The following is a 14,255-nucleotide window of genomic DNA, read 5'->3' on the forward strand; positions in this document are numbered from 1 at the left end:
TTAAAAACTGTCGGTTTTAGAGAGAAAAAAAGTTTTATAAACTTATTCGTATAGCTCAGCTTTTTTTTACATAAAGTTGTTTTTTAAAGTTTTTTTTTTATATGACTTACTGTTCAAAGGCCTCTATGAGTTAAACTATTACAAATGGTTTTAACTTCTAAACGAAGTATGAAAAAGTGCCAATAATTAAAAAAAAAAAAAAAAATATGGGTTAAATTGTATATGAAAGTGGAAAAATAAATAACACAAATTAGACAAGGTCAAAAAGATTTATGTGAGAAGTAGAATCATTGAAAAAATGTGGATTGTAAAAAATATTCGACAACTTCTACTCATATCATTTCTTTATATAACCTCGAAAATAGTGAGAAAAATGCAAAAATACGATTTTTTGTTTTTTTTTTTTTAACAAAACTTGGTTTAAATTCAATTTTTGATGTTAAAAGTTTCTTTACTCAGCAAAATATTATTTTTTGGAAAAACACCTAGCCTGTTTACGATCAAAAAAGTCACCTAAAAATTTTTTGATTTTTAAAAACTCTGGGATTCCGTGTTTAGTTTAAAATCTTGTATTTAAAATTATGCAAAAAAAATTACAATGTAATGAACTTTGACCCTTTGAATTCGAATCTAGTATCAGAATGCTTTATTGTTTAAAGCTTTTGAGACATCGAATTTTGAGTGATTTTTGAAAAATAAACACTAAAATTTTGTTAGAAATACATTTTTGATAATTAAGTCAAAAAATACTTTTCATTTGATACCAATATTATAATTGTACGTTATTAATGATATTTTGTTTGAAAAACCAGGTGAAATCTTAATTTTGAGATCAGCAATTACTATCTCAAAGATCTCGACTTTAACTTGATTGATTTTGAAAATATTTCACACACGTTTCAAACAAATTAAAAAACTCAACGCCACCTTTCATTACCCTCGGGCCGAAAATCTACAAACTTCCTTTACTTTTACTGTGCTTTAGGATACAAATTTTGGTTGAAACATGTTAAATGGTTTACGAGTAAGTCAGAAAAACGTTTCTTATGCTGGTAACGCCATTTACGTTTCAAACAATATTTTTTTTTCAAAGTACGTCCTTTCACGACGGCTTTATTTCCCACAGTATAGCAACAAATTTTTTTGTTTATCAAAATCGTTCAAGTCGTTCTTGGAAAAACTAATTTTTCATCGGTTAAAATGGCATTAAACATTAATTTTGGTCCTGAAAATAAATTTTAATTTTAGCTCACAAAAAAAAAGTATACAAAATCATTAGACGTTTTATTTTTAATAATTATTTTTTTAAATCATTAAAAAAAAATTATAGTAATGAAATTGATATGATATTTTGAAGTTGTTATTAATCACCGCATAAAACTTAAATAAAATAAAATAATCAATGTTCCGTTTCAAAATATTTATTTTTCAAAATTTAATTTTTTTAATTCCATTTTTTGTTTATAATAAATCAACGACAAACACACAAAAAACAAGATTTTATGAAAATACCCATGCTTCTATTAGGGCTCTTAGGCCCTCTAGTGTTTCAATACATCACTGATGCGCCTGTTCGCATTGCCCTAATAATTCTTTGTCATCGTGATGGGGCTTGAGCTGTGTTCTTTCAAAAAAATTTCGTTCTATAAATTCTATTGCGCGGGAGTGTCTTGTCTATCTGTCTACGGATGCATCAGAAGTATCTGCACCTAGCCTCTAATAAAAACGGGAAATTGAATTGATTAGGCTTGGATAGTACTCGTTTTTTTTTCGTTTTCATTTTTTTTTTTTTTTTGAAAATAGAAAAAGTTCATTTATGATGCGGCTTTTTGTGCTCACATCAAATAAAATTAGGATTTTCTTCTAAACATTAGAAGAAGTGCGCACATACAAACAGATTGTGCCTTGCGATTTTCTTAATTTGATTTATGTTTTTTGTGCAGTTGCATAGTCTGGGTTATGATGGTGGTGGGTCATAGATACGTTTTTGGGTAAATATAGATTTTCAGCATTTTATGGTTTGTGTTTTTTTTTTTTGGTTGATTTTCGTTTATATATTTGAGCACGACCTGCAGTCTATTTGGGATAAAAATATAAATGTTCGAGTATAAAATGTGCATGGGCTGTGCAAGTTGTGTCCATATTTTTCTTTTAATTTGCGCAGCGCTTTTGAAGAATTAATTTTGGTCAGTCAGATACATTATTACATCAATTTATAGTCTTTTTTAATGGATTGCATTACATTTCTGGTGTTGGTGTACCTACACAGCTAATGAGGTTTTTTTTTCTTTCGTGTTTAGAAGAACACATAGCTTTTACTTTCTATTGAGATATTATTTAGCAATTAAATCCTTTTAGTGAATATAAAAATGTTCTTCTTCTCAAAACAAAAACAGATGAATAACTTTCTTCAAAGTGATAAAATAGGCAAAAACTTTTTTGAGGCACACAATAAACATTAGACTGCTGCTGCTATACTTGAGAGCTATCTCTAGACACTATGTACCTATAAACATTTAATTTATAACACATCTGTCTTTTGGCTGACATTTACAATTTTTAACTGGCAGCTATCTAACCTTAGAGAGTGAGAGCAGACAAAACTGAAAGTTTACAAATAGGCAACGAGCCAGAAATTGCCATTTCAGGAAATTTAAGTGAAAGTATTCAAAGCAACTATTGAAAATAATATAAAATAAAAATAAAATAAATTAAAATAAAATAAAATAAAATAAAATAAAATAAAATAAAATAAAATAACATAAAATAAAATAAAATAAAATAAAATAAAATAAAATAAAATAAAATAAAATAAAATAAAATAAAATAAAATAAAATAAAATAAAATAAAATAAAATAAAATAAAATAAAATAAAATAAAATAAAATAAAATAAAATAAAATAAAATAAAATAAAATAAAATAAAATAAAATAAAATAAAATAAAATAAAATAAAATAAAATAAAATAAAATAAAATAAAGTAGGATTGAATTTTAAAATATAATAAAGTAAAATGGAATGAGATGAAATAAACTAGAAAATAAAATAGGTTAAAGTTAAAAAAACTATAAGGTTTCTTTTTTGGATTAATAATTTCAGGGAGAAGAACTAATTCATGAAATTAAGGATAAAAGCGGAATACAATCGGCTTTATGTAAAAGCATTTTAAGGCTTGTCACTAGATTCAACGTACAAGTTTTGAAGGCGAACTTCTGAGAAATCTAGCGACGGTTAAAACTCGTAACCAAAAAATTAATTCATAATACATGCTTACTTTTTTTTCAGAGTGCTTAAGAAAATTTAATTTTATTTACATACGAAATATTTTTAAATTACTATTTACTGCTTTATCTTAGCTTGCAAAACGCACAGTACGTGAGTCTACGACATACAAATCAAAACGAACTTGTAAGATCGCTTCTTCCTTCATTTTCAGAATAATCTCAGAGATCTATTTTACATACAATACAAAATCATAAAAATGCAATCTCATGATAGAAACAGAAAAAACCCATATTTTATTTTTCACAGGTAATAATACCTTACTTACCCACACCATTATTTTAAAAACATTTAAATAAGTTTAAATAAATTTTAAAAAAATACATGAAACATGATGTTGTTATGCAATATAATTCTCCTTTCTCTTGATATGTTTAATATGCAAAAAGCGTAGATATACTCATTGTAGCTCTAGCTTACGTAGGTATGCTACTTAAAATTTCTCAGAAATCAAAGTTTTTTCCCGAATTTACTTTTTGCTGCATAACATGAATGGCTATATTCTTTTTAAGTCTGAATAAAAGTCACAAAAGGAATGGATTACATTTTTAGGAATTAAGTTTGCTCTACGTGACAAATAGGTACATTTAAATTGTTTTATTTTTTTTTTTTGTAAATAAAAAAAAAAAAAAACAACGAGATTGTGTGCGGGCCGTGAATTTTGCTGTGAAAAATGTTTTTTTTTTTTGCATTTTGTTTATTAATAAATGATGTCCCAAAAATAATGTTTTGATTTATTTAATTTCATTTGCTGTGAAAACAAGAGGATAGTTTTAGCACATTTGGAAGTAAATGATAATTTTATATCCAAAACAGTCTAATGTTTAGGAAGATTCAAAAAACTTTACCAATATAAAGAATTATTGAATTTTTCGACTCACTATTTTAAACATTTCACTTCTTATGCTAGACTACATTTTTTAGCTCTCTATCTTTTTGAGTATAGTATGAAATGAAATGAAAGTATTGTAAACAATTTGTATGATTACATAAAAAAAAAGTTACACATACGGAACAGTGTCCCGTTAATTTCCTTCTAATAGTTGACTTTTAAAAATAAATAATTTCAGAGTCAACATTGGAACAGGTTTTGGAACCTTTCTTTATATTTAAAGGCTCCAGTGGATCCGGGTTTTTAATTCTTTTCGAAAAAAGTCAAGCAAAAAGTTTTTAGAAAATTAAAACATCTACGATTTTTTTTAATTAACCTCAGAAAAATGAAGAAAAAAGCCAGAAGCCATTTTTTTGTTTTTTTTTTTTTTTTTGTTTTAATCTTCAACGAAAACAATTCGATTTTGATAAAATATTGTGAAAATTGACATTTTTGGGTTTTAAGTAACCTCCAATTTAATTTGAATCAAAGTAATATTAGTGGCTCAATTTTCAGTCAAAAATGTTTGAGTTTTGAAAATTTGAATATTGTTTTATTTTGTTCAAACCAAGTGCTGAATCACGGCAATCGTTCGTTAGCGTGTGGTTGCTATGTGTCCCTATCTTTTTCTACTGATTTAATAAAAATAAAAACTTTAACGTATGATCGTAATCGTGTGCCGTGATTCGACCCCAGTACTTTAAGGTATAGATTTATCATAAATGAATGAATTTAGAGGTCCATTTGAGACTGATGTTTCAATAAGTATTTTCCAATTGAGGTGTTTTCCAATTTTCTAGTTTTTTAATAGCTTTTATATTCACATGACGTTTAGTGCAAAAAGTTACAAAACTGATGATAACTATTGGTTGGTTAGAGATCTACGATAGGCTGTATTTTAGTGAAAAATGGTCGTATAATGATAAAGCATGTGAAAGCTACGTTCTTCTAGTTTTACGATTTCAGTAACAATAAATTTAAGCCCGCTTTTTTATGGCTATGGCAAACGGAATCAACATTTGGTCTCAAAAACTTTGGGTTTGGGTCTAGGAGTTGACTGTTTGAACAAAGTTACTTCCGAAAAATTAAAATCTGAAAACAACGAACTTAAATTCTAATCATCGATAACATTATGATTTAAAAAAAATCTCAACTAAGAAATAATGGAATAAATTGATAATAATTTAATAATTTTTGAAAAATCAAAAATAAAGTTCATTTGCCACTGAGACCTTATTTTCATCGAAGAAGTGTCTAATCCTAAGTCAAATCAGTCTACAGTCACTTAAAACATTTTTCGTTTAATTAATTGATTTTTACAAATTGTTGCTAAATTGACGGAAAAATTTGTTGCTATCAAAAGCAGCAGTTTTATTTTGTTATTTTTAATTCAACTTCGGTAGAAATATTTCATTAGCAATTACTGCACATCTATAAAAAAAAAAAAATTCACCGGCCGGCCGGCGCAGCAGTAATACGTAATAGCTTCTGTTGCAAATCGTTTAAAAGATCATTGACTTAATTTAAACATCATTTTCAACATTAATGAGTCTGTGAATCTATAAAAAAAATACAGCATAAATACTGTCTTATTTACAAACCTTTTATAACTTTTTTTGTTCAAACTTAATTATAGAGTCAACAATCTAGGTATGCACTTTGAGAAAGCAAACATTTTAACTAGAGGTTTTTTTTGCATTTAATGCTAGCAATTAGATTGTCATTCACTTTAATATCTTGACAAACCGAATCACTTTAAGCTTGGCAAATTATCTGTCATTATCAAAGTCATTTTCTCAATGCACAAGTTATAAGACGAGAATTATACTATTAACCAGGTGCTTGTACTTTTTTTTTCACTTCAAGAATTTACTAGCTTCGGGGCTTTTCTTTTATTGAACATAAAAATGATTCATAAATACTTACATATGTCGGACTAATAAAAAAGTTAATTCTAAAAGACATACGCATGTTAAATAAAACATAATTTGTGTCATAAATAATTTTAGTTTCTTTGATAAAAGTCCAATTCATTGCCTAAAATAATTAAATAAAAAATGAAAACATTTTTTTTGACATTTTTTAAGTAGTATAGTGGGAAGTAGTAACAATTTAGTATAATCACAGTTACGATTTTTTTTAATGTTTAGAATTTAGAATACAAAAGTGTTAAGGTCAAAGAAAACACGCACACTAATTGGCGGCTTTGTTCTTTTTTTTTTAAATTAAATACCACGTCCGTGTCATCCAAATTCAAATTAGGTCAAAACAATTACCACATATTGTAATGGTGTGACCTTAGACTCGATACGGTTTAAGGTTATAGTAAGTGAAATTTAATGTTTTATGTATATTCAGCTGGGAATTAATTTAGCCCTTAAATGTTTTCGGCATCATCAAATGTTTTTTTTTTTTAATATTTAAAGCATTTGTGTAAATTGGTAGGTATGTGGTCGTATACAATAGTGTGATAAAAGAAGTGTAAATAGATATTAATTAAATAATAGAGGATGACTGATGAAAAGTTTTTGTACTTGTTATTTATTATTTATATTAGGATTTACACTCACTCATAAAACCTTTAGTCATCCACTTGAAAGATATTTTAAAGAGACTTTTGTGTAGAAGTTAAGGGCAGTTTAAATTTTTGTTTAATTAAAAAGTACAATAAACCAACAACGAGTACCTAGTATATTTTTGGTCTTTTTGACTTCAAATTGATATCTTGTATTTTGATACCTAGTTTGTTTATAGGCTACTCAAAATCAAAATGTTGATCATAAATATTTTTTATATATTCATTTTTCCTTTGACTTGTCTCTGTATATATGAATTTTTGTAATGGTTTTTAAAATCTTTTCTTATTTTTTTTCTTTTCAGAGTTTCGTTTGGCTCATCCAAAGGTTCCATGGTAGAAACATTAGTTTTTGAAACTCCAACTCCCCTCCCAGAACATGCCGAACGTGAGTTTGGATTTTCTATAGAAAATTCATACAACACAGGAGTGCAATCGATTTGTAATAATAACATAAATTCAGCTTGTAGTAGAATTAATTCATCATTAGATGATAGTGGAATTGAACTGCAAGAAGAGTAAGTACCTAAATTAATTTTAATTGTTAAATGTTTTGTTTATTCTTTATTTTATTTTTTGACTCAAGTTGTTTCATTAATAAAATAAATTAATAAATAGTTTTTGAGAAATTAAGTTTTAAAGATGAAATTTAGAAAAAAAAAAATGTTTCGTTTTTAATTCATTTTGTATAAAATTTTGCAATATTATGGCCATATTTATACCATTATTTAATGACCTGGTGGTTTTTAGTCAAATACTACATTCTAATAAATATTAAAGTTCCAAAGAATTAAAAAAAACTTAAACATACTTTTTTCCCGGGAAAACCAGTTGTTTTTATTTGCATTAAAATATTTGTTTATATCTCAGAAACATTATGTTCAAATTGTAGGTCTATTGGAGCCAAATTGACCAAGTTATGAGTATTTTAATAACTTCAAAACTACTGCACCGATTCTTTTGAAATTTGGAACACTATTTTCTTCCATATCGGTAAAAATCCTGAGAAACTAGATGGCGCTAAGTCAATTTTCTTTTGACGTCAATTTAGGTTCCCATAAAAATATCCCTTTAAATTTCCCTTATCGAACCCATATCCTACTTTTACTAACTTAATTTAGTTCACTTTTATAAAACCCTTGTTAAGGGGTTATATCTAGTTGTAATTTTGAAAAAAATCAAATAATTTTTTTTGCATATTTTGGTTGTACATATATATAAGAATGTTGTCCGAAAGTTTCACGTTGATAAAGCAGTTAGTTTCCGAGAAAATACATATTAGTGAAGACTTTTTAACTTAGTTTACATGGTTCCCAAAATGTTTAAACGCGTTTTTCTCAAAACTGTGTTTTCAAAGTCGGTGAGCACGATTACTCCGGAATGGCTGGACCGATCGGTTTGAAATTTTTACTGAATTTTTTTTGATACTTTTGTCAGGTAATGAACGAAGGAAAAAGGTTTTTGACTATAATTGAATTTCTTATGCCACTTTAAAGTGTAAATTTTCGTAAAAAAAACGATTTTTGTCTTTGGGAAGCCACCATTTTGTCCAAAATTAAAATTTTGACTATTCCTTCGTTCATTACCTGCATTCGTCTATCCTGGAAATGAATCTTTTTTTTTTTTTTCAATTTTAGGTGATTTGGATCATAGATATCTTGCTCACCGCCAGACACCTTTTTTTGGAGGTCGTCTAGGAGATCTACTACAAAAATAACTTAACCCAATATTTTTTTTAATACACAGCGAATTCTTTTGATACATTAAATTTGCTATACATATATACATGTATTCTTTATGTTTATATAATGGCTCTTCACAAAAAATTCTCAAAAAAGAACATTTTTTCGCACTTACAACTAGATATAACCCCTTAAAGGTAAGACCTACAAATAAAACTCAATACTCAACCCAATTTCTTACTCATTTTTTCTTATTCAACTTGATTTTTTCTCTCTGAACCATACCCAAACACATAATATTTGTAAAAATCTATAAGTAGAGGTTTTTTTTTCAAGGGGTCTTTATTTTCGGGGGTGCAAACTTGGGCAAACTCTTGATTGTCCTACATATCCAGCAGTTCAATAACATATAGGTTATGCAATGTTGTGGAGTGTTGCGCTATTTTAAAAACACTAATGTTAAAGAAACAACGAAAAAATAGATTTGTATACAATTAAATTTTTTTTTTAAGAATATGGGGAAGCGTTTCCCCAGCCCGGACATTTCTCAAAATAAAAAAAAAATAAAAAAAAGGATGCACAAGTTTTGTACAAGTTTTGTACAGTTTTGTACAACCAAAGCCGAGTTTTGTACTAGCTTACAACGAAAGTTATAGCCAATTGAAAGTACCGGGCTGGGGAAACGTTTCCCCAAACGTTTACAAAACTTTGGCATACTTTTTTTTTAATTTTGCGATAGGTCCGGGCTGGGGAAATGCACGTTCATTTTGAATATGTAAAAGAACGCTTTTTCGGTGATTCTTGAATTAACTACCTACTTTAATTTAAAATTATTTTTTACATCAAAATGCAATCAAATATCCCTCTGTAGGCACACCTCTTTCTTGTGACGTGATAGGCACACGGGTGCGAATTTGGCTTCTACTTTTTCATGTCGCTAGAACTTTTTTATGTCTCATATTTTATAGAGAAAACTTATATGAATTTGATGTAGAATTTTCCGAGGAATTCGAATATTGTTTTCACAATTAAAAAAAATGTATTTACACCATTATAAAGAGACTTTTTTGCACCCACTTTTTTGAAAAATTGTAATTTTTTTCATTTTTGTCGTGCCAAATTCGCACCCGTGTGCCAACAGAGGGTTAAAACTTATCTTTATCCCTTTGATTTCATTCTTTTCGAATTGTTTCTTCTGCGTCATTAACAGACATCGGTCTTTCTTCTTTTCTTCTATCTAGATAGAGCCGCATATAGATAAAATTACTATTATTATTAGGCTTTTACCCTGAGGAAAAACACAACTTAAAATCAACGAAAACCACGTTGATTCAACTATATTTCGGAATGATTTTGCGTTGAAGACGAAAATTTTGAAATCAAAGTAGAACATCAAAATCAAAGTTGTTTCAACTTAAAAAAAAGCATCAATTTATTAAAAAAAAAAACCTATAACTCTTGGGTTACTAGGCGAATGCTTTACCAACGTGCCATCTCACTGTTGAAAATTAGAGTGATAAAATGCAACAAAAGCTGAAGTCCGACAAAAATAAAAAAATTTCTTAAGTTGTTTCAATTTTATTTTGAAGAAGTTAAATGTTAATTTTTTCAACATTAAGTCAACGTTGAACATTTTACATTTTACGTTGCATTTTTTTCCCTCAGTGTATTTTCTTTTTCTATTACTTCTTAAGCAGAAATCCGGAGAATAATCTGCCCACTTTTAAGCTGATCTCTTCTATTGAATCCGTTTTATGATTTATCTTATGTGGTTTTCCTAATTGAAGTACATATGCATTAAATTAAACAATTCATATTGATTATTTTTTTTTTTATAAAATGCCAATTTATTGCCGAAGATTTTTTTTATTGCATGCAATTGTACATAAGGCTCTTATACTTAGATAATGCATAACATTTCAAATAAAACTTGCGAAAGAAAATCCTATTTCCTATTATTTTCGTATGATTTTATCTGCATAAAAATTCTCAGAAACTTCAGTAAACAAACTCATTCTAATTTACCCTATGATTTTTCCCAAACAATCTGTCATATGTTTTAATTGGGATGGGACTAGGGGTGGTTTACCGATTACATTTTGCACATAATAAATCGGAAATTCTCTTAAATCAAAATGCAGTTATATTGTAAGTTGGGGTAACGGTAATATAAGAGAGATAGAAACACACTTATACAATAAAAACCGTTTCAACTCTTTTTATTAGCTCTCTTCGATAGATGGTACTCTTTTATTTCTAATCTTTTATCTTTCTGATTAATCCAAGCAAAAGACACTAAAGAGAGAAAAATAAACAATTTTGTTTGTGTCTACCAGATTAACAAATACTTGCACACACAGATATAAACTATAAATGTGTGTGTAAAAAATGTTATTTTGTTCCTCACTCCAATTAGAAAAATACCTTTGCCGTCTCATCTTTCGCCGGAAAAAAAAAACAAACTTCCAGTAATAGATACATACACACATAAAAAGATGGAACGGTATATCTCTGCTAGTATGGCAGATTTACAGCAGAGGCAGAGGCACCCAGCGGTACAATAACCAAAGTATCTGACAGTTGTTATGTTTGCATTTTCATTCTCGCCGCAGAGTGCTATCTGTACCGTTCACCGTATCCGTAACGTGTATGCTGTCATCATTGTCATCGCCAGCCTATTCCAACGCGCATGATTCCAATTCGTCGTGGTTTTCTCGTGTTTCGTCTTCTACTTCTTCGTTCAATAATAAATAATATAATCTCTAGCTCTGCTATTCTGTGGTGTTCGCCATTTAAATTGTCGTCAATTTTTTTATACTTTTGGCAATATTCGTTCCATAAAGTTGTGTGTGCGATTCGGATTCCACCAATTCCACAATAACATCAGAAACTAACACAGATCTTTCGATTCCTGTTTCCTCCATTCCAGGGTGATGTCATAGTAGCAAATAAAAAAAAAAATAATAAATATAACGAAACTGAAAATAAAAACATACACTCGACTTGCTGTAGAGAAAGGAACTTGAAAATGAATTGTTTTTGAAAAGGAAAACTCTGTTGTTTTTTCTAGATTCCTTCGAGATACAATATTCGTGTCCTGATTCTTCATCAAAGTTGTGATTGTTCGCGCGTGTCCTTTGACATTTCAGAATCAATTGACCATATTTATTGTTTTTTTTTCCTTATTCCGGATTCTCAATTTAATTGAACGAACACCTTGTTGCAATTTTGTCTTCTCGTCCATTATTAAATAGGGAAAAACCCTTTTGAATAAAAGATAAATAACAAAATAAATGTTTAGATTGGAATTACATAAAGTGGATTAAAACGAAAATATACGAAAAAGTGCGCTCGAAATACAAATTTCCAAAGTGTAACATAGGTATCTTATTAGGAAGTGCGTGAAAAGGTGTTAATTTCTATACAAATTGGATTGGAATTTAAATTCTAGAGTAAGTATTTTTTTGTGTCTTCTTCAAAAAATGTGCAATTTATGTGTACGTAAATGGACAGGGAAGCAGAAAAAAAAGAAACAAAATCCTCAATCAAATTATTATTTCCGCTGCTGAGCGCAAGGTCAATTTTATTAAAAACGTTCTTTCATGACTTTCGTTTTTTTTTTCTTATTTGTTTTGTTTTTCCAAAAAAAAAATAAGTTAAAGATTAGTCAAAATATATCTCGAATGTATCTTTAAAATTAAAAATGATTTAAAGCAAAGCAAAAAAAAAAAAATTCTCTTCTATTTACGTCAATATAATTTGCATTTGGGGCATTTTTTGTGTGCACGTTGAATCCACAAGAGGGTTTGGTTTGGTTTTTGTTGAAGTGGAACAGAGTTGCCATATTATTTTGTGAACAATAAGTGTGTGTGCTTTATTATGTTGTTGTAGCTGTACTTTTGCGATACTAGTTTAGACATTTATAGGGTAAATCAATCGTGTTTGGGATAGTACATTATTGGCTTTTGTAAGCTATTTGACATTTGTACTTATTAATTATTAAAATGGTAAACATAGTTATTATTATTGTTCTTGATTCCGGTTGATATTATTTTCTGTTTACCATTGGGTACAATAATGTTTTGGTTTTTTAGGGTTAAGATTTTTTTTTTTGGATCGATATATTGTTTCCATGCGCCTTTCTTAAAGTTTTTTTGATTGGAAATGGGAGTAAGGGAAAAGATAATGATAGTTAATGATTGGGGTTGAATGCAATTTATTGTAGCTACGTTTCTATAGTTAATTAGTTGTTGGACTGAACATTGTTGGGTTGGTTCAAATATTTGTTGCATTTGCTAATCGATGTTGAAGCAACAAGGGTATAGACATAAAAAAATGTCTTGTTTCAATGCAAGTATAATGGCCATTGAATTAACTTCAAACTATTTTTTTTTAAATCGTGAAATTTTCAATGATGTTTCATTTAATTGTGTTATTAACTTTGAAGGGCTAGTTTTTGATTAAAATTCTTGTACCTATTGGTAAAGTAATTAAATGTTTAATAGACGACAAGTTAACCGAAATTTCTAGAGTTTCTGAATTTTAAGCAAAAGGTAGATGTTCAAAAGATCTTGCATGGTTACTAGGATGGGTCAAAAAAATCGAAATTCTTTTTTTTTGTTTTTGTACTCCGAAAAATCGATTACTAGACACCTGTAGAATATATACACCAAATATGAGCTCTTTATAATAATGGGAAGGTCCTCCGCTTCGCAATTTTAAATTTTTACATCAAGCTTCTACTAAAAAAAAATCATTTTTTATTAATTGACGTTCTAGCAAATTTCTTTACACAGTCTTGTAGGAAATTGAACGCTCTACAAAAAAGGCCCTGTAGACTTTTTTCGTTTATCTAACCGTTTAATAGATATTTGAGGTCCAAAAATCGAGAAAATCTTTAAAAATTCAATTTTTGTTCTTAATTTTGTAAAAAATTGAAAAATTATAATAATCAAACGTACAAGACATATTCTTATAGGAAATAAAGTATTTCACAAAAAAGGTCTTGTTAACTTTTTTTATTAATCTAACCATTCTAAAGATATTCGAGGTCAAAGTTAAGAAAAATTAGAACATTTTTTACTTATCAAAAATTTCCAATACACTGAAAATTTATTATTTTCAAATTAGCAAGCTATATTCTTGTAGGGCTTTAAACGTTCTACAAAAAATTCCTTAGCATCAAATTGATTGCTTTAACCGTTTAGAAGATATTCGTATCCAAATGGCAATGCATACGGGTCATAAGAAAACTATTGAAATCAGTGGGAATTGGTTACCCGACTGTCAGTTTTTTTGCAAACGTAACTTTTAACATATTTAAATATGTATTAAAATTTGTGGCTCATTACCCTATTAAAGAGCAACGCCTGGTGGGTGACCAATAACTCTCAACAACTCTTGTGTGGTGTACCTAATTGGTTTGCAAGAATGGAAGGAAGCTACAATTTACGGCTGATTACAAACGGCAGGTTCTCTTGGAGGCTTTGTCATTTCCTGGCATTTTTAGATGGTGGAGGCTGGTATTCGAACCCAAACCTCTAGCGTAATATCGCATCGCACTTCACTTAAAATCAGTTAAGAACTCCCGAGCATGTAAAATCTCAATTGGATTTTCTGTTTCTACTTTAGACAATTTTTGGCTGTCAGCTAATCAGCTTAGCTAGAAAAAGTGAGCTTATCGGACCAAAGCACCTGTTTTGATCAAAGTATGTAAATTAGGGTGGTTTTTATTCTGGACATGCAGTTGCATAGCCGCCATTTGGTTGGAAATGTTGAAAAACAAATTTAAGTGCCAACTAGATTGCAAAAAGTTTTTCGATTTTAGTCGAGGAAGTATTTTTA

At 28.6% G+C, this 14,255-nt stretch overlaps 1 protein-coding gene across 1 annotated transcript in view; it reads left to right on the forward strand.

The window, feature by feature from the left end:
* The window catches only part of LOC129911272 (uncharacterized protein DDB_G0283357), a 112,753-nt gene that overhangs the window by 44,340 nt on the left and 54,158 nt on the right, over positions 1-14,255 (forward strand). Inside the window, exon 2 of the mRNA XM_055989001.1 lies at positions 7,035-7,247. Within this exon, the coding sequence (XP_055844976.1) occupies positions 7,035-7,247 (213 nt within the window). The remainder of the gene's footprint in view (positions 1-7,034; positions 7,248-14,255) is intronic.

This window comes from Episyrphus balteatus, chromosome 2 (genome assembly GCF_945859705.1).
Source record: "Episyrphus balteatus chromosome 2, idEpiBalt1.1, whole genome shotgun sequence".
In the NCBI taxonomy this organism is placed as follows: Eukaryota; Metazoa; Arthropoda; class Insecta; order Diptera; family Syrphidae; genus Episyrphus; species Episyrphus balteatus.